Raw genomic sequence first — 21,946 nt, 5'->3', positions numbered from 1 at the left:
TATATATATATATGTATGTTCTTATAGACACTACTCTGTTTCTGTGTTTTGTTTTTTTTAAGGCAATTGGGGTTAAGTGACTTGCCCAAGGTCACACAGTAAGTGTCAAGTGTTTGGTCTGAGGCCGGATTTGAACTCAGATCCTCCTGACTTCAGGGTTGGTACTCTAACCACTTTGCCACCTAGATGCCCCTTGTTTCTGTTTTTTAATCAAGATTTGGATGAATTTTCCTTTAAAAGTACAGATCTGAAGATTCTTTGAAAAAAAATCTTTGTTACTGTATTTTTCTTTTGGTTTTGTGTCTTCTATTCATCTCTATCACACTATTCAATATAACAGAGGGAAGATTAGGCAATTGGAGGAATATGGTTCCAGAGCCTTATATAAACAATTTTAATAAGTCCATAGCAAAGAAAATTTGCTTTAAAAACTTTTAACTTCTTTTGCAAATATCATACTGTTACACAGAAGAGGATATGAAATATGTTCTCTATGACAAGAAACAGGTGATTCAACATTAAAACAGCATAAGGCAAAGATTCACTTTGTTATTTAAATTTAATGATATTTGGTACATTAATTTTCTAATGCAGGAGAACTATTTAGGTGAATTACAAAAAAAAAATTCAGAGCTGTAAGGGACAGCCAGAAATCCAACCCTTATGTGAAAAGGAATTCTTTCTACAATTTACTAGACAAGTGGTGGTTCCTGCTAGTTCCTGCTCTAAGACCTCCAGTATAAGGGAACCCACCATCTTTGAAGGTAACTTACTTTACTGTGTAAGAGACTGAATTGTTAGGAAACTTTTTCTTCACATGAAGCCCAAATCTGCCTCCCAACAACTTCTGTTCTGCTTATATTTCTATCTTCTGTAGTCAAGCAAAATGAGTCTATCCCTTCTTTAGCATGAGAGCTTTTTAAATATTGAAGCCACCCAAGTCTTCTTTTGTCCTAGAGAAACCTTCTCATTCCTTCGTCTTGATGCTTATATAGCATGGTCTCTAGTTCTGGTACCATGCTGTTGACCTTCCTTTGTTTAGCCTTCAGCCTGTTAACACTTTCTAAAATGCTGTGCTGAGGGCTAAACACAATACTCCAGTTATGGGCTGGGGAATGTAAAGGACCGCAGGCCTGTGGAGTTTGGATGTGATGCCTCGCTAGTGCAATCTAAGATGATATTAAGTTTTTGGGCTGTCATGTTGCATGACAGTGAGCCATAGTTGACTAAAAACCCCAAATCATTTTCAAACAAACTTAATTGGTTATCTTCTGTCCTATATTTGTGTAATTGACATTGAAAACTAAAAAAGTTGAACTTCACATTTATCCTTTTAAAACATAATCTCATTAGATTTAGACCACTATTCTTTTATTGTAAGATATTTCTGGATTCAAACTCTCTCATTAAGATATTAGCTACCCTTTCAAGCATCCGGTGGGTTGCAAATTCATGAACATACTATCTAACTATCTAAGCCGGTATATAAACCATCAATTAAAATATTGCGCAGCCCAGATGCAAGGACATATACCTGAGATAGTTTGCTATAGTCCTCCCTTCAAGATAACACTAACTGAATTAATGAGTACGTTTCACTGCAGCCCTTCAACCAGTTCACATCCATCTAATGTACTATTCCTTCTTGTCCTCTTAAGGACTGAATGAGAAACTCTGTTATATGCTTTGTTAATATCTAGATAAAATCTATGTATAATACCCTTCTCATTGACTGGTCTAGAAAGCCTTTTGAAAAGGACATGGGATTAGTCTGGTAGGATTTACTCTTGAGAAAGCCCTGCTGAATCATTAGCAATCACTAATACCCACAAATATTTATATTAATGATTCATTCTATAGTTTTTCCCAGAGTCCTAGTCAAGCACATTTCCTAAAAGGGACACTCCAATTTATCCCCACCTTTTGAAAAAAAATCATTACTTTTCCATTCTTTTCAGTACAAAGATCATTCTTCTTGGTAGAGATAAAAGAAACAAAGTCTCATTAATTCTTAGTCCTCTGTTCATATGATGCACTTTGAGAAACAGTTCTATTCCTTCTTTGGTCTTTCTCTTAACCTCAGCATAGCTTAAAAGATACTTTTTTTTTTAAGGCAGTTGGGGTTAAGTGACTTGCCCAGGGTCACACAGCTAGTAAGTGTCAAGTGTTTGGTCTGAGGCTGGATTTGAACTCAGGTCCTCCTGACCTCAGGGCCGGTGCTCTATGACTACGCCACCTAGCTGCCCCTAAAAGATACTTTTTAATTGTCCTAATCTTTCATAGTCAGCCTTAGGTCATGATGTATGCAAGCACTACTAACATTATTCTTTGAGGACCATGAAATGTTTTTTTCTATTTATCTCTGTTTCCTGTTCTTTCTTCTATCGTCTGTACATTTTGTTTAAAAAAATCAAAGTTGGTTTATGTGGTACTTGTACTTGAGCAAGGATTTCCTCGGATGATGTCCCTGCCTTTTTGATTCCACACTGGAATTGTTCATTTTTTGAAATATTTTACTTCTCTTGAGCTGATTTTCCTTGCAGAATTTTCAGCTATCAATCCTCTTTCTTATTATGGGGAGCAGGAGAAGGACCATGATGGGGTGGTCACTTCTTCACTCTACTATGTCTAGAGGGAGTTTGGGGCAAGAACTACATCATTCCACATCAGATAGTTACAGTTTAGGGATCCGATGCCCTTTTAGGGTTCAGGATAAAAATCACTTTTCCTGGTCATACAAACAGAGAAGGCAGCAGTTAGCTTGTTCTTGGCCAGCTTAGCTCCTTCTCACAAAACACCTGTTATAAAAAAATAATAATCATGGCTGTTATTGTGTAGTCATTTTTCAGTTATGTCAAACTCTTTTGGACCTCATTTGGGGTTTTCTTAGCAAAGATAATGAAGTGGTTTGCTATTTCCTTCTCCAGCTCATTTTACTGGAGGAACTGAGGTAACAGGGTTAAGTGACTTGCCCAGCCAGGGTCATTCAGCTAGTAAGTGTCTGAGGCCAGATTTAAATTCACAAAGTTGAATCTTTCTGACTTCAGGCTGAGCACTCTATCCACTGTGTCACCTAGTTGCCCCAATTATGGCTAGAAAGCAAATATATTTCTCTAAGAACAGAAATTAGGCAAGTTATACAGATTAAGACAGAAAATAAATAGAAGAATAAGAAGGCTCTGTGAGTGGGGAAAAAGACAAAATCTTAATCCAAACAATAAGAGAACAACCTCACCAGAGAAGTTCAGTGTTAGCAGTCTCTGGGAACGGGCCAGTCAAGGCAATGGCAATCCAGGGGCATATGGGTAGGATGAGCTTTTCCTACATGTCTGTGGTTCTGGGTCTCTCATTGGGCATTCCAAAATTCATGTCTTCTCTCTCATTCCATCTCTCTACCTCTGCTACTTCTTCTCTCCCTCATATAAGCTATTGGAAACATCAAGACTCAAAGTGTTCCACCCAATTAGGAGTCATGGCTCCTCCCTCATATACAGAACTGCCCAAACCTCCTAAGGTGGAGGGGTATCACACGTAAGTATAACACATACTCTGCAAAGTTCCCCTTGACTTCTTATTTCTAAAAATGAGATCCTCAGTCCTCTCCCATTCTTTTTCAGTAGTTCTCAAGCCCTAACTCTCATGTAGTTCACTAAACATGTTCCCTGTATTAATAGATAAGGAAACTGAGGCTCAGAGATGTGGATCCACTTGTACAAGGTTACACAGCAATAATTGTGGGAAAGTAGCTTAGAGATCATTTACTCTATAGAAAGTTTGTCAAAGTCAAACCCATGTCTTCTGAGTCTCTCAATTAGTGCTCTTGATTGAGGCTTTAATGAACGTAAAACAAACTATAATCCTACCCTTCACATCTACCTTTGATTAACATTTAGCAAATTCCTATCAGTCCTAATGCACACAGAAACTGCCTTCAGTTGTCTTTTATGAAGCATTCTCACTGAGAAATCCATGCAACTTAATAGGAATTTGTAAATTGGGTATAGTTTCTAGTAAAAGACATTGCTGGATTTATTTTCTTTAAAAAATGTTAAATACATTGTTTTTTTTTTAATTTTTCGGCAATTGGGGTTAAGTGACTTGCCCAGGGTCACACAGCTGGTAAGTGTCAAGTGTTTGGTCTGAGGCTGGATTTGAACTCAGGTCCTCCAGAATTCAGGCCCGGTGCTCTATCCACTGCGCCACCTAGCTGCCCCATTAAATATATTGTTAATTAAAATATTTCCATTCACCTTAACTAAGAGATTCATATTATACAGACTATACAAATGTATGTATAAATAATCCTGCTTTATTTATGGATAATCCTAACCAAATTATGGAGTAGATATATAACTACTTTCAAGAAAAATGATGAACAAAGAACTAATATAAGTCATTCAATGTTTGTTTTTCAGTAATACAACTGAATAAGAATTTGTCAGGTTAACTTTGGTGATATAATTCAACACACAGTTATTAAGCATCTACTATTTATACTGCACTTGTTGTTGAGTTGTTTTAGTTGTGTCTGACTCTCTGTGACCCCATTTGGGGTTTTCTGGGCAAAGATACTGGAGTAGCTTACCATTTACGTCTTCAGTTCCTTTTACAGATGAGGAACTGAGGCCAACAGGATTAAGTGAATTACCCAGAATCACTTATCAGACACTGATAAGTGTCTGAGGCTTGATTTGAACTCGGGTCCTGCAGATTCCAAGGCCAGTGCCCTATCCATTTCACCACCTAGCTGCCCACACTGTGCTTAGCGGGAGTGATAAAAAGAAAAAGAAGATGATTCCTGCTCTTGAAGAGCTTATATTCTGATAAGCAGCCTATTAGGCTCTAATTTAAATGCTCACTTAGAGAGAACAGTATGACCATGTGTTAGATATATGAGTCACATATTCCAGGTAGTCCAGAGAGTTCTGAAATTGTTTACTTCAATGTTACTTAAGGGTCAGCTAGGTGGCATAGTGAATAGAGCAGTAGACCTGGAGTCAGGAAGACTTGAGTTCAAATTTGACCTCAGACACTAACTACCTGTTCAACCCTGGACAAGTCTCTGCCTCCATTTCCTCAACTGCAAAATGGAAATAATAACAATACCTACCTCACAGGGTTGCTGTGAGGATAAAATGAGATAATATATGTAAATCATTTAGCATGGTGCCTGGTACATACCAGGGGCTATATAAATATTTACTCTTAAAAAAACCCTTCTGAAATGATGAATGATGAAAACTGTTTTTAATTATACTGAAATTTAGCTTACAAAAATCTAAGAAAGTATTGCAGGAAATAATCTTCCACAAACTCTAAATACTACATGTTATATAAAGGCTAGCAAGGAAACTTCAGATGACTTACAACTGCAGCAGCATTGATTTACTTCAATATATAACCCTGCTGACTCGGTCATGGAAAATGCGTCAGAAAAATTTAGAGGCAGTCATTCCATTAACTTTTATATATTAATAATGCACCACAGTAAGCACTTAGCACCCTGTGTATGTGTCTGTGAAGTGGAGCAGGGTGAGGAGGAAGTGATTTGACTGTCTTTCTGCATTACAATAAAAACAAGGTTGAAAATAATTCATGTTTATTATCCCTAACTGTGATAAACCTAACAAGTGAAAAAATTATGGTTTTTTTTATTACATTGATTATTTTTTGGGGGGAGGGAATACACTCCATTAAATCTAGAATGGAGCAAAATTTTGAAAATAGTTGTTTAAAACTGTTTAGTCTCACAGAGACTAAAGCAATTTGGGTCAAAAGATGGGAGGAAGAGCATAAATCCAAGCTTGAGTTATTCCGAAAACACAATAGATGGCTTCCTTCTAAATAAAAAGCAAGCATACTCATTAAAAAAAAAATGTTGCTCCTTAAAATAAAAAAAAAGATTGCTACTAAAATTTGAAGTTATATGGCAGTTTGTGTTAATTTAAAATATCCTTATAATCCTTCTTGTAAATCAACTCAATTTGTTTTGCAGTGAATTTTTCATTACTCAGCTTTCCAACCTGTCATTCGTGTTTAAGATAATCCTTTTACTTTTTTGGAGATGAGTTTTACTTAACATTTGTATTTCCTCTTAAAGGAATAAGAAAAAAGAACCAAGGTGAAGGTGTGTGTGTGTGTGTGTGTGTGTGTGTGTGTGTACAGACACATACAAATGTATGGTGGATAGGATATGAGGATTTTTAACAAGATTTGACCTTAGGAGAAGCTAATACTAACCACAATCTTTAAATAAAAATGAATAAAGCAGTCTCATGGCCAGTACCTATGGGACAGTGAATAACTTGCATTTACCTGTGTTAACCCCTCCTGTGAAAATCCATGCTCCAGTGGTCATGGCTGCCTTGATGAGACCTTTTCCAAAGACTTGCTTGAGTTTTGGCTGGAGTTCAAAGTTCTGGAGGCCTCCATGAACAGAGATGAGGAGTTTGGGGAGCTCAAGCTGCCATTCCTTGGTCATCAGGTGTAGAAGGAGATCAGGTTTTGTGTCAAAGGACACCCGCACATACTGTAAAAGGAAGCATTGTCAAAAAGGGAGAATCATGGCTGAGGCATCTTGTAAGTATGGGTTATTGCTAGAAGGGTGTACATTTTAGAGAATTCAATGTGAAAATACTGATAAAGGTTGAATAAGGGAGTGATTGTTTGTATTATAAAGACAATCTTCATTTTACAAATTTATTGACTTTAAAGAGTGTCCCTTTAAACTGTGAGTTTTAAATGAAGGACCTTTAAAAGTTAAATTGATTTTTTAAAATTCAGAGTAGTCACAACTTTTTAGAAATGCTTCTTTTACAGAAAGACAATGGCATTTAGATTTGATTAGAGGGAGCCTGACTAGAACTTGTAACCATCAGATCAACACATTGCATCTGATTTCCCTTTCTAAATACTTAAGATTCTCCAAAATTTATCCATTCATTTGATAAAAAAATACTTTTTCCTTTGAGTAACTCTTCTAAGAAGAAAAAGGATTTCATGACAGAAGAGTAAAGAAGAATCTCTTTGATTTTATTTTTTTTATAGGCAACTGGGGTAAAGTGACTTGCCTAGGGTCACACAGCTGGAGAGTATCCTATGTCTGAGGCCAGATTTGAACTCAGGCCCTCCTGACTCCAGGACCAGTGCTCTATCCACTGCGCCATCTAGCTGGCCCTCCACTGCACCATCTAGCTGCCCCAAAATCTCTTTTAATTAAACAAATGGTATTTATTAAATTTCTCCCATATTTAAAATGCAGTAAAGAAGATATTTTTTATCAACAAGAATTTGTTAGGAACATACTAAGTGCCAAGCATTGTTGTAGGTATCGAGTAAACAAAGACAAAAAAATGAAGTCCCTGTCATATAGAAGCTTACGTTATACGGGGGGGGGGGAATAACATATAAATGGATAAATATATACAAAGTATATACAAAGTAAATATAATGTAATTTCAGGGAAGCAAGGGATAACTAGTTTCTAAAAGGATGAAGAAATGTCTCATCTAGGAAGAATAAATATTTGAGCTGAGATGGGCATTCTAAGTGGCAAAAGTGAGCATGGGCAAAGTCACAGAGATGGTAGATGGAATGTTGTGCATGAGGATTATTAGCAAATACTCTAGTTTGGCTTAAACATTGAATGCATGGAGTTCTGGTAAAGCAGGCTGGAACATCAGAATATCAAAGACTTTAAAAGCCAGAGGAATCAGTGGTTATTCATGTAGGCAATGGGGAAGCATTTGGTGCATTTTGAGCAGAGGAGTGATATGGTCACAGCTGAGCTTTAGGAACATCATCACTCTGGTAAGTTGTGTAAAGGATGGATTAGAAATAGGAAGGGCTTAAGGTTGGGAGCTCAATTAAGATGCTATTTTAACCTTCCAAGTAAGAAGAGATGGAGACCTGAACTAGGGTAATGGTTTTGCAAATTGAGAGAAGGGAGAGGGAAAATATTAAGGTAGAAACAACAAGACTTGGCAACTGATTGAAAAGGAGAGAAGAGGAAGAATGAAAAGTCTAGGACAGGAGTTTTTAACCTAATTTGTGTGCAGACTCCTTTGGCCGTTTGGTGAAGCCCTTTACAGAATTTTTTTTTAAATGCATACGTTAAATAAAATACATAGGATTACAAAGCAAATCAATTATATTGAAATAAAGTTATCAAAACAAAAAGAAGTTTCATAGACCCCAGGGTAAGAACGATGGATGAGTTCTAGATTGAAAAACTGAAGCTCTGGAAGGTTGTCGGTACCCTTCTCCAAAATTGGGAAGTTATAAAAAAAGTAAACTGGGAGGTTGCGAGGGGGAGATAATTATGTTCTGGTCATGTTGAGCTTGAGATGCCTACGGGAAATCTATTTCAAAATGTCCAAGAAGCAGTTGGGAATGCGGGTGTGCAGTTCAGAAGAGAGACCAGGACCATAAAAACTATATAAATCTGAGAGTCATCTGCACAGAGACAGTATGTGAAATCATAGGAGTTGAGGAGATAATTGAGTGGAGAAAGATTCACAGAGAGAAGAAAGGGAAAGAACACAGAACAGAGCCTTAGGGTATACTCACAGTTAAGGCAGAATGCACAGATAATGATGCAACAATGAGACTCGGAAGGAATGGCTAGAGAGTTCAGAGAATCATATAATCATGGAGCTAGAGCTGAAAGGGACCACAAAGGTCATCTAGAGTCACTCTCATGTTACAGATGAGGAAACTGAGGTCAAGGGAAGCAAAATGGCTTGACCAAGGTTAAATAAATAGGTAGTAAGTGTAAGGGGTGAAATTAGCACCTAAGCCTTCTGATTCTGTAGGCACTGTCATGAAAATCCAGAGAGTATTCAAGAGAAAAGGATAACTGATACTATTAAATGCCACAGAGAGGTCAAGAACAAGAGGCCGTTGGATTTGGTAATTAAGAGATCACTGGCAATTTTGGAGAGAGCAATTTCATTTGTGTGAAGATGAAAAGAGACTGCGGTGTTGAGAAATGAGTGAAAGAAAAGGAAGCAGAGGCAAGTTTTTTCTAAGAAGGAAAAGACATATTGGATGGTATAGCTTGGGGGGGGGGATGGTAAAGCCAAGTGAAGAATTTTGGCTTTTGTTTTGTTTTGTTCTTTTAGAACAGGTAAAACTGGGTACATCGGTAGGCAACAGGGAAGAAGGTGGCGCATAGGGAGAAACTGAAGAGAACAGACAGAGGATGATTGTGGGGACAACTTACTTAAGAAGACAGGAAGAGACAGAATCGTGGGTACGAGCAGAAGAACTGGCAGTGGCTAGGGCAAAGACCACCTCTCTAGCAGAGACCGGAATAAAGGAAGGTGAAAATAAGGGTTGATGTCAAGGGGTTATGAAATGTGTAATAGGAGAGAAGATTAGGCTAAAGGAGAATGACCTTTATTTTTTCAATTGAGTATGAAGCAAAGTCTTTTGTTGTGAGGGGAAGCCAGGGTATGAAGCCAGGGTATGAAAGCCTTGAGGAAAGAAGGGAAGGTTTGAAACAACCTCTGGAGGGAGTAGGATAGAGAATCAACTAGGAAGGAATTCCTAAATTCTGGACTTACTCGACATTGAGGGCCCAGATGAGATGGCATAAATTCATAGTAGACAGAATGATTGTGTGACTCTTTCCACAGAAGAAGGGGTAGGAGATGGAGTTAACCCAGAGTTAGGGCTTGGTAGGCCATTTGTAAGATGAAGGGGCCAAAGCACTGGGGAAGAGAGAACACTGTACAGTTCATCCAAGCAAACTTGCATTTTAGACATCAGGGAACTTTAGTTGTATTATTCAGCATTCTCAAAAGTAGTATGCTGTTTTGTGTTCTGTTCTGCCTTGATAGGAAAAACGTAAAATAAAGTTTTTTTAAATTGAAAGCATGCTTCATTATCTTCACTGATTAACTAGTAACAGACAAAAAATCAGGTGACAAATACTATAGGCATTTCCCATGCCCATTTTATTAAAAAAAAAAGTCTTTTCAAGCGTCAGAGCAAAAAGGCCCCTTTATTACTTCTAAAGTGTCTCTTCATATTCTTCTATTAAGTAACTCTACAAAGAAATTTTTAATGAAACAGCACCATAGATTTAGAACTATAAGGGTCTATGGAGGTCATCTAATTAACCCTGCCCCCAATTCTTATATTCTTACAGATGAGGAAACTGAGAGAGGTTAATTTGGCACTTAAATCACCAGGCCTTACAAATTCTATTCACCAATATTTGCAACATGGTGAGCTAAATAATTGATTTTTGATTTTTTCCCCTAATTTGCCACTTCTAATGTCAAACTCTTCTGTCTCATCCAAAGTAAAGAAAAAAGTCCTTTGACGAGCTCCAGATTATTTTTTTCTCTGAAAAAGTAAAAAAAAAAATAATTCAAGATGAAGAGATACTTCTGAAGGGAATATTTTTTAATAAAGTCAAATATTTTAAAATATTCTAGTAATGGTTAATGCATGTATTTAAAAAAAGAGAGAACGAGATTATATGAGAGCAAGGCAATAATACTGAATTGCAATAAAAGTAGCTGTTTGTGGCTATCAGATTCTAAAAACATGGCATAGCACTCCCCATAGCTCATTTGATTTAACTTTGCAAATAATTTGTGTTTCTGAGTCTATAGTTGACATCTCAGAACATTAATTCAGGCACTGGCATAAATAAGATCATCTAGTGTGAAAGGAGGTTTTAATTTAAAATAAATCACTGCAGACATTGAAGCAATTACAGGATTTTCCTTGCTTTTCTAATAAATGGCACACACTTTTTTATCCCTGAATGTGAAATATATGTTTGTGTGTATATATACATATATATGCATATATATATACATACATACATACTTATATACACAAAGAGATTTTAATAACTCTTGCTAATTGTTCCCCTTCCTCAGTACAAATTATCCAGAGCTGACTATGCATTTTAGAAGAAACTGTTAGACAAAGGAGAGAGTCTCATCAGTGGGGTGTCTCACTTGGTGAATAATTCATACCCAAAGCTTCTGAAGTTACTTGGTCACCTTAGCTATCAAAGGAACCAAAGGGAGTTATTCATTAACCATGATGAACAATTTACCAACTAAGATGAATACCTGAATAACTTTCAATATGTAGTTTAAAAGAAATATCTGATAGGCACAAAAGCAAAGTAGAACTGCATTTCAGGGAATCCACAAATCTATTCAGGGAATTTGGGTGAGGATAAAAGGAGAAAGAAACAGAAGTAATACTGCTGTGGGGCTGTCCTGTCAGGTGGAAGATATGAATGATGCTTTCTTAAAACAGATCATGAAATTGGCGGTAGAAAGAAATAATAGTATTGGAAGACTTTACCTGTCCAGATACCTCCTGGAAGTCTCATTCAATCAAAAGCAGATAGGATAAAAACCTTGACAAGTTCTGTAGACAAATTCACTCTTCAGAAGGTAGAGGAAGTAAAGAGGAAACTAACTTTGAACCAAATTCTGATTAATAAGAAAGAATTTACTGATGAATTAAAAGTCCTAGAAACTTGGGGACAAATTGATCATGTCACCTCAGAATTCATTATGGTCAAGAAGCTAACTAAAGGACAGTCAGATGGATACCTTAGACATTAGGAAAATAAGTATCAGAAAATTCAGAGAGACTAGGCCTATTGATAAAAACACTAAAAAAGTGAAGATGGCCCTAAATATATAAAACACTCTCAAAAATGAAACGCTGGAAATACAATTTTGAACGACCCCTACAAGGAAGCAAAAGGAAAGATATCTAAAAAGATTTATGTGGCTACATTGGAAGCTCTTGAGACTCATAATTTAAAAGTATACAAATGACAGAAAGAGGGGGAGAAATCAAGGATGAATAAAGCTTGGTAAGATTAGTATCAGGAAGGAGAAATCCTAGTAAAAGCTGACAATAAAAAGGTTTTTTTAGGGCCCTGAGCAAAAAGGATAAGGAAGGGAGATGTCTGATACTTGTGGTAAATTAAAAAAAAAAAAGAAAAACACAAACAATCAAAACAAATAAACTCCTATCTGCTTTATCAATCAGCACAGTCCTCAATATGGGGAGAATAAATCAAAGATGATTAAGAGGGAACTGAAGTCCCCAAAGAGTGAAGTGATAGTACCTAATTATTGTAAATGAATTCATTTCTTAGACCAATCTAATTATATTCCAGTATACCATAATAACTTTTTATAATTCATAATTTCTGAATGTTTCTCAATTCTTTGAGGAGTCCTAGGAAATAGGAGAGGTGTTAGAACAATGGTAGCTGACAAACACACTAATTATTTAAAAAAAGGAGAAAAATGTGTATTCCTCATTTCATTGACTGTTTGATTTTGGTGTTAAACTTGGGCAAAATAACAGAATAAATTATTAAATGGATAGTTTGTGAGCACTTAGGAAGAGAAGTGATGATCACATTGTAGCTAGCAAATGACAATTTACTTGATTTGTTCTCTTAATAGGGCAATGTATCTGGATTTCAGCTAGGCATTTGACTGGTATGAAACAGTGAGTGTGCTAGACGTGGTGTGGGAGAGAAAACACTGAACTTGGAGCTAGGAAGACATGGGTTCAATTACCTCTTAGCTATGTGACCTTGGGCTGGTCACCTTAACTCTGAGACTCAGTGTTCTCACCTGTAAAATGCTGGGGTCTCAGTTCCTTCATCTGTAAAATGAGAAAGCCTCTGTATCCTCATGTGTAAGATGGGGATTAAAACAGCACAGGGATATAATGAAGAGCAAGTGAAGGAATGAACTTTAAATCCTTTGTAAACTAGTATGTTAAAATTACTCAATCAGTAAGGAATATTCCGTGCCTACATTGTGCTAGGCAGAATTTTAAGTTTTGGAGATACAAAGACAAAATAAAAATGTCTCCTGACTCCAAGGAGCTTGTCAAATGGGGGAGGAGATAACATGTACAGGTGATGATCATATGTGGTGACTGGGCTACAGAAATGTGGGTTAGGTGATGTAATAGACTGGTTCATCGAAGTTTTAATGAGCTCTTGGCAATCTCTTTATTTTCCCCTGAACACATCCCTAGAGAGGCTGTCCTCAACTAGTCTTCAGGTTCCTATATCAACCCATAGTTCTCTAATAGAGACCTTTGTTTCCTGCTTCCCAATGTAATAGTCTTTGAGTAAGGCTTGGCTTGGTTGCTTTCAAGGGGAAATGTGCTCAGTTGGAAATTTACAATCTGGAAATTGTAGTTCTTCCAATCATGGGAAAAGACAAAGCTAACTGGATATCAGGACTGGAGGACAGGGCTTTTGCCCTGGGGTTCAACTACAATTGAACAATTGTACAGTTGGCAATTGAAGCCATCTTTCGTGAATTCACTATCCTTCTCTGTTCTGTCTCAGAAAATCCTTTTACATCATTCCCTGCATCTCCTACCCTCTATTCTCTCCTCTTTTGCTCCAGCATCTGAAGAAGTGGTTCTCCTGCCTAAAGGCTGCTAAGTGACATAGTCGACAGAGTACTGGACCTGGAATAAGGAAGACCTGAGTTCAAATCTAACCTCAGATATGGTGTGACCTAGGGCAAGTCCTACCTCAGTTTCTTTAACTATAAAATGGGGAAAATAATAGCATCTCCCTCTCAAGGTTGTTATGAAGATCAAATGAGTTAACATTTGTAAAGTACTTAGTACAGCACCTGACACATAGTAGGCACCTAATAAATGCTTGTTTTCTGCCTTCTCATCAAAGTTAACTCTTCTAATTATGCCTTTCTGACACTGACTCAGAAGTCTGAGGGGCTGGGTTCAAATCCTACTCCAGATGTTTATTACCTGTGTGACCTAGGGAAAATCACATAACATCCTTGGGCCTCAGTTTCCTCATTTATAAAATAAGTGAGTTGAACTGGATGACTTCTGGGATCCCTTCAACCTCTAGATCTATGAATCTATCATCCCCATTGTCTCTTCCTTTCCTGTTCAATCATTCCTCCCCCTTCAGTTACTCTCTTGCTTAATGCAAAATCTGAGAGTTAGAGGAGTAATCTAGTACAACCTGTTCTTGGAAAAATAATTCACTTTACAATATGCTTGATGCATGGTCATCTAGTATTTGCTATATATCCCCTACTTTCTTAAGCAGTTCATTCCATTTTGGGATATCTCTATTTTTTAGGAATTTTTTCATATTAAACCCAAATCTGCCTTTCTGCAATTTCCCATCCATTTTCTCCCTCTGGGCACAGGTTGAGTGAATCTAATCCATCTTCCCCATGACAGTTCTATAGGTACTTTAAGACAGCCATCATTTTCCAGAGTAAATCTCATCTTCAGTCTCTCCTTTTCTACTGTTGTCTTTATACGTGCCCCAAACTCCTTCGTTCTTTTCTCTAGTCAAGCATTTCTCTTCCCTGTCATATGCACAAACAATTCACGTTTTCTACCTCTTTTGCTCCTGTTCATCCAACCTGAAAGGCATTTCCTTCCCAACTCAATTCAAAAAGCATTTATTAAGTATCTACCATATTTGACATACCATGCTAGGCACTAGAGAAACAAATAAACCAACCAATTCAATGAGAGCATTTAAAAAAAATGATCTCTGCCTTCATTCTTTCTACCTATTCATCCTTCAAGACCCAGCTCAAAGTACAGCTCCCTACAAAAAGCCATCATCAGAAAAACTTGGAAAGAAATAGAATTCTTAAACCTTTTGCCTCTCCTATTTTGTATTGTGTATGGCTTCTTTAAGGTATATGTAATTGTCCCATTTTTTAAGGCATAGAAATAAAATCTGTATATCCTGTATTCTATCAGATTAAAAACCAAATCCAGGAATTCTTTTCATATGTAAACTATTCTTATTATTAAAGAATATTTATTTTTAAAAAAGCCATCACCAGCTACACATTGCTGAGTCCATATTGGTATCTGTATTCCTTTAAATGGCCTTTAATACAAACACTTAATCATCTACAATTTTTTTTTGCTGCCTAATTACTTCTTGTGTGTTAGGTTTCTTCAGGTGTATTTTAAACTTTTTGAAGGAAGGGACCAGGAAACCTTACACAGAACTTTTTGCCTCTTTTTTTTTTTCTTGGTCATTTCAGTATTGTCCAATTCTTTGTGACCCCATTTGGGATTTTCTTGGCAAAGATACTGCAGTGGTTTACCATTTCCTACTCCAGATAATTTTATAGATGAGGAAACTGAGGAAAACAGGGTTAAGTGACTTGCCCAAAGTCACACAGCTAGTAAGTGTCTGAGGTCAGATTTGAACTCAGGAAGATGAGTCTTCCTGACTGCAGGCCTGGTGCTCTATTCACTGTCTTCCTAGCTGCTGTCCGTTTTTCCCACCTGGACTCTTCTCTCTTCTCCCCCAGATCAGCAAGAAATAGTAAAAAGAGTGTTAATTTTGGAATTAGGAGGCCTGAATTTGAATTTTAATTCTGTTTTTTACTAGGTTTATAATCTAGGGGGTAATACCTTTCTGATTTTATAGTTTTTTTATCTGTAGGATGAAGAGTTTAACCTAAGAGGTGTCTAGGGTCCTTTTTCAGCTTTAAATTCTATCATCTTATGACCTACTAATGGCATATCACTGGTGTGCTGGTACATGTTAAGCAACCTGCTCCTCAACTTGAGATGCTTAACATTTCTCATTCATAAAATAAAGAATATTTTTAAAACTTCAATCAAATGAAATAATAACAACTATAAAACACTTACCACAGTGCCTGACATATAGCTGGTGATTAATAAGTGCTTAATCCATTCTATTCCTCATTCCATAGTATGTGCCATATAGAATTACTGTCACAAAATATGTTGGAAACCTTAAACTGTTATAGAACTATTGTGCCCCGATGATTACATTATAATACATTATAGTAAGTGTTCAGTGAGTTAGTAATTCATCATTAAGCATGCACTCACAGTGGAAACTTATAAAATGGCAAATGCCCACAAGATATTTTAACTGGTGGGTCTATTGTTCAGTATGAAAGGGAAGAAGGTTTGTTCTGGCATAGGAAAAGTGAAGCGAAGAATTCTAGTCTCCTTCAAGTTTAATAAACAAATTGTTCATACTAGGCTCTAGTGATAGGGACGAGAAGCATAATTTCAGTGGCAGAACTTTCCCTATTTATGAAGGTTGTCACCTTATCTACAACTTACAGTCTAAGAAAGCTACTCAGAGTGTCACAGTTAAGTGACAATTCGCCCAGGGCCACAGAGCTAATATATATCAGAGGTTAGGACTTGAACCCAGGGCTTTCTGGCTCTGAGTCCAGCTCTCTATCCACTTCACAATTCTGTCTCTCATGGGGAAACAAAAGGAAAAAAAAAAGAAATAGTCTCTGCCCTCAAGGAGCTTATAGTCTATCTAGGTCATTTCACATTTTATATGTTTCTATATGCTGATGCAGCCTTTGTCAAGGTGACAAACGCACCTGACTTGGTTTTCCATTATTTTTTACTTATATCCTTCCTCCTCCTCCCATTATTACAAAGTCTTAAGCAAATACTATATAGCCTTTTGTTTGACTAGGCTTTTGTTAAGTAAGATGGCCATTACATTTTTCCCACTATGTACACAAGGCATCTGTGGTTTTGAATCCTGGCTCAGGCTCTTAATAGCTGAATGAATATAGGCAAATCATTTAACCCCTGTGAACCTAAGGTTCCTCATGTATATGTAAGCTGAGTCCCAAAACTCATTGGTATGGGACTCCTCATGGGTGGAGAGCAATGCCCCTTCTGGAGGGCCAGGGCAGAGCTGGTGAGAATGGGATAAAGGAGAGCTCTGCTCTCTTTGGACGTTCTTCAAGTATCCTTAGGAGCTTTGCTTCAAAAAAGAAGATAGATGATGCCAAACCCCATTTCAAGTTGCTGAAGGGAGAATAAGACTTTGGGAAAAAGTCATCAAGAGGGGAACTGGCAGTCACCATCTTGTGTCTAACCACAGTTTGCTACATCAGAGACTTTGAGGAGTTTCCTCTTGGGTGAGATTTGGGATTCTCTCAGTGGAACTGAGTTACCTTTCAACCCAGTGGCTCCTTCACTCTGTATTACCTGATATATATTCTCCTATGTATGCTTTCTTTGATTTCTGTTTTGTTATTAACTTGGATAAATAAGTTTCTTTGCTGCCTGCTTTGTGTATTTGTTGTGGAACTGGTATTTGATGGGAAAAGGGTCAAGCCTTGAATATAAAGTTTGGATCCTTCTTTCCCCATTAAGGAAATAGTGATTAGAAGTTTAGTTTTGAACCTGAAAACCACGTCCTCTAGACTAACAATATTTAAGGGAACAGACAGGTATAATTCCAGCTCAGTACCCTCTCTCTCAAGTGGCCAAACTTTTGGCCCAAACTTTCTGCTTCTCTTCCTGGAGGGAATTAAAGCCTCCCGTGGAGAAAGGTTGAGGGGAGAAGAGGCAAGACATGTCTATTCTACTTCATCTTGAACCACACAACCATCTCCCCCATGCTACATGTGTGACATATCCTTCAATACATATTAAACATGAATGTTAATAACAGCTCACATTTATATAACAGTAATAATAGCTAGTTTGCAAAGCACTGTCATATTATTTGAGCTCTATGACAACCCTTGGACATAGGTGTTATTATTATCCCCGTTTTACAGATGAGAAAACTGAGACAGGCAGAGTAACATGCCCAGGGTCATATAGCTAGTAAGCATAGGAGTGAGGATTTGAACTTGGTTCTTCCTCTATCCGGATCCAGAATTGTATCTCCTGAGCCACCAAACTGTCCATTATAGAAATTAAAGTTTTTCAAAGCATTTTGTAGTAAACTATTTCATTGTATTCTGTAACACTATGAAGTAAGTGCTATAATAGATGTGAACACTTGTTATCTTCCTTTATTTCATTTTAAACTTCTTTTTCTTCTCCACAGCCATTTAACATTGATAATTAGCTGGTCATCCTTTCAGCTATAATTTTTATAGTTATGTCTAGACTAGAGAATACACTAACTTTTATTTTAAAAGAAAATCATTTTATTAAAGAAAGATAAAGTTGTTGTTTTGTTTTTGTTTTGCTATTCTCATGCCTTAGAAGATAATTAATAAATTCTTTTTCATCTGAATTGAATTGAATTATAAGCTAATTAGCCTCTTGAATACTGATCTTGGACTCTAAAAACACTGTATAATATTGTATTTATAATATAGAAAACTATATCCTGAATTCCAGCCAACCAATTTATAAGTTAACATTAGAATGTCACTTATCTATAACTTGAGGGCTGCTCATATTCACTAATTCATATACTCAACAGATATTTATAAACGTGCCAGTATGTGCCAGCTATCATTTTATACTAAAGCTCTATCTTAAAGCACAATTACATATTAAAGAACATAAGATACTTAAGTGGTAAAGTGCATATGAAGGCATCCATTTCTTCCTTCCGATGGTCCATATATTTAAACAAAAATGTATTTTTGCTATGTATTTTTTACCAAAATCCTGGAACTATCTCTGAGTATGGCCACAGTATATTTTCACTGGAAGTTTGACTTACTGCAGAATTTAACTTTGGGATGGACTCTTCCATGAAAGATGTACAGAAGCCATGGACATGCTTACATGGCAAAGTCAAGGTTACATTTTAGAAAGAACTTTATGGATCAGGCAGGACTTTCTCTTCTGCTCTTTTCACGAAGAGTATACAATCAATGATAATGGGGTTGAGAAAGTGACCTTCACTATTTAAGAAATAAATACCCAAATTAACTATAAAGGACATATGAAGAAAGATGATATTTACATCCAAAGAAAGAACTGATAAATAAAAGTACATAGAAAGTAATTTTTCATATATACACATGCATATATATGTATATACATCTCCTTCTGTGTATATATATGTGTGTATGTGTGTGTGTGTGTGTGTGTGTGTGTGTGTGTGTGTATCTCTAGGGAAGGATAGGGGGAAGGTAGAAAAAAAGAAAAAAAGAAATTTGCATGATAATTTTGTTCTATAGTTGAAAGGAATAGAAAATTGTACTAAGTAGATTTGTAGTTTCATGTACAATCATCTTTTTATTGTAGTATGTTAAGGAAATTCTTGTTTTATCCATAAATATGTATTAATGTAAAAAGGGAAAAAATAAATTGCTCAAGATACTCCTTGAGGTGCAAACATTTGTTAACTTTGATTCATTTTAGCCTTTTTTTCAGAGCAATTTGACTTAGATAATTAGTTGGCTATATGTTCAGCTAAATTTTTTCTCATAGTTATGTCTGAACCATGTGCTAGAATACCCTCAAATATATTTTCAGTCAAAACTTGAAAATAAATACAGAAGTATAATAAATCACAAATAAAGTCAACAAAATCACACAAAATAAAATCAAAATATCCCTGGCCTTTAAAAGTTATAATAATTTATATGAAATTTGTATTCCTTTCAAATTTCCTGAAATAAATTTTTAGAGATTTTTTTTTTTTTTTAAGAGGTTGTTTTCTTTTTCCCTGGGGAAATGTTACCAACTTGATGGAAAGTCATTTTAAAAATTCCTTCCTTTATTATATTAAACTTTTCTTTCCTTCGTGAATGTAGTGAGGAGTTTGCCCAGTTTTCCTCTATGTTGGAAAGTGCAGTAAAGGCTGTATCATTTTCTACTTTTGTGGAGCTACGTATTTTTAAAAAAATGAGCATTTGATTTAAACTGTGACCAAACACAATCTCCCCTTTAGGTTTCTTAGACTTTTTTTTCTTTTTTGATGATGTCATCTTTCTATATACATAGTATTTTGTAATAGATTCAGTGCTTATGATGACACCATGGAGGGGAATGCTAAAAGTGGAATAGGGATGTAAGGTGGTATGATTATTGTTGTTATTTTTAGTTGAATAAATACCAGCATCCAATCTTCTCTCTATGGGATGGAAATGGTCTAAGCTATAAGGAAAACAACTTTACCAATATACTTTATAGATTTCAAAGGAATTGTTTTAAGATGTGAGAAACAACCACAATAATAGTAAAGTGTTTTTCATAAATTTCATCTCACAAGATCAGCCCATTAGGTGCTGAATCACTAAAGTACTAACCAGCAACCTGTACAGGAAGACTTCCTAGTTGTTCTAAACTGACCTTGACAGTTTTACACTAGAAAAATACAAAAACCTCTCTGAGTTACTAAGCAAAGGAACACATCCCTAGATTATGCTATGATAATAATGAAAATAACAATATAATAAGATAAATATAAAAATTATAACCCTAATATGTAGATATCACTCTAAGGTATGCAAGGCACTTTAAATACATTATCTCATTAGATTTTCACAATAATACTATAAGGTAGGTGTTATTATTATCTCCATTTTACAGATGAGAAAAATGAGGCTCAGAGAATTTAAGTGATATGTCCAGGTCACACTGCTCATTAGTAAAAGCTTGAGGCAGGATTTGAATCTATGTCTTTCTGATTCCAAGACTAGTGGAGTTCATTACACCATGATGCCTCTTCTGTGAAAAAACAACAACAACAGCAACAACAACAATATTTCTGGGGTAGGTGGGTGGTTGGATTGGTGGTTTCATAGGAAATTTCCTCTACTAATGTACACAAGAAACTGTTATATAATTTGTAGTTAGCCCTGCCTTGGGTACCAAGATGTTAAATGACTTTTCCCATATCACACAGTCAATAATATATTGTATCAGAGGCAAAATGTGAACACAGATTTTTCTGACTCCAAGGCCAGGTCTCTACCTTTTATGCTGCCTTGCCTATAAAATAGACCCTAGAAGAATATTTGTGAAATCCATTGAGAATTCCAGAGCTTGACTGTATGATTTCTAGGAGTTTCTCTCTGCTCCACAATTCTACAATCAGGAAAGCTAGTGACAAAAGGTTCTAGTTAGTATTTTCAGCACCAGTGGGGCTTAACAATTGCCCACGTCTCTATGTCTGGTGTAGTGGCCAGGTCTCATGTCATTGTTAATTTGGTAGAATTTGGAGGCAGCCAATGCAATAACAATTACAATATATCCTCTATCCTCCACCCTTTGCCAATATATAGCTACTTAACTGGCCACAGTTCAATGCTCAAGTTACTTTTGTTTAGTGAAAGAGAATTCATTTAATTTAATATTAATGCTAGTCAATAATATTTACAAATGAAGTTTACATCATCCAAGAAAAAGCAAATTTGTTACTGGAAGTTTAATGCTGTGGGTATCTTAGCAAAATGAGACTTAGAAGCTATGATGCCAATAGCTACTCCAATTATAATACAATAAGGATTTGATTTTGACACTACTGATTCACTTGTACCTCGGAGTGTGAAGCAAGGGACCAGAGTTATTCAGACCATATAAAAATAATTAAGAGATTCACACTCATCTAACATGCACACAGCAGCAGTGGAAAATCTGAAGGGAAATATTTAGATGATTTACAAAAATGTAAATACCAGTCCCTTAATTGCATCACATTTCCCCATTCAGTATTAAGAGCAATGGGAAGGGCTGATTAGCAAAAGCACCAGTGCCTGCTTCCATTCATTAACACCTGTACTGTCTTCATATTCATTCAGAGTTGCCTTACCCTAGTATTGGGCTCTGTGTGTTGGAAAACCCTGGCAGCAACACAATAGTGCTGGTGCAATGGTGATGCCTCAGGGACAAAATGGTTGTGAAAAATGCAATATGAGAACATAGACAATCCCACATTAAACACAATGACTTAGAGTTACATGGAAATCATTTTAGGAGAAGACACCTCAGCAGTGATTGCAGCTTAATCAGCCTCAGAATTTCTGATTCAATAACATTTACTAAGCACCTACTACATACCAAGTACTGTGCTAATTTCCATCAGGACCTCCCTAAGCTTCTAAAACCAACTAATATCTGGCTTCTTTGTCACTTATATAGCTTGCTTTGCCATGTAATTTGAGAGAGACTTCTAATTTGGTCTCCTTTTGCA

The 21,946-nt window shown here is 36.3% G+C and overlaps 1 protein-coding gene across 1 annotated transcript in view; it reads right to left on the bottom strand.

Moving 5' to 3' along the window:
* Positions 1-21,946, bottom strand: part of TRPM3 (transient receptor potential cation channel subfamily M member 3) — a 696,557-nt gene that overhangs the window by 328,232 nt on the left and 346,379 nt on the right. Inside the window, 1 exon segment of the mRNA XM_027839430.1 lies at positions 6,316-6,529. Within this exon segment, the coding sequence (XP_027695231.1) occupies positions 6,316-6,529 (214 nt within the window).

The sequence above is a fragment of the Vombatus ursinus genome, unplaced genomic scaffold (genome assembly GCF_900497805.2).
Source record: "Vombatus ursinus unplaced genomic scaffold, bare-nosed wombat genome assembly UNPS02014832.1, whole genome shotgun sequence".
Lineage (NCBI taxonomy): Eukaryota > Metazoa > Chordata > Mammalia > Diprotodontia > Vombatidae > Vombatus > Vombatus ursinus.
Note: the sequence above shows the minus strand (reverse complement) of the source record. Positions and strands in the feature narration are given on the sequence as shown.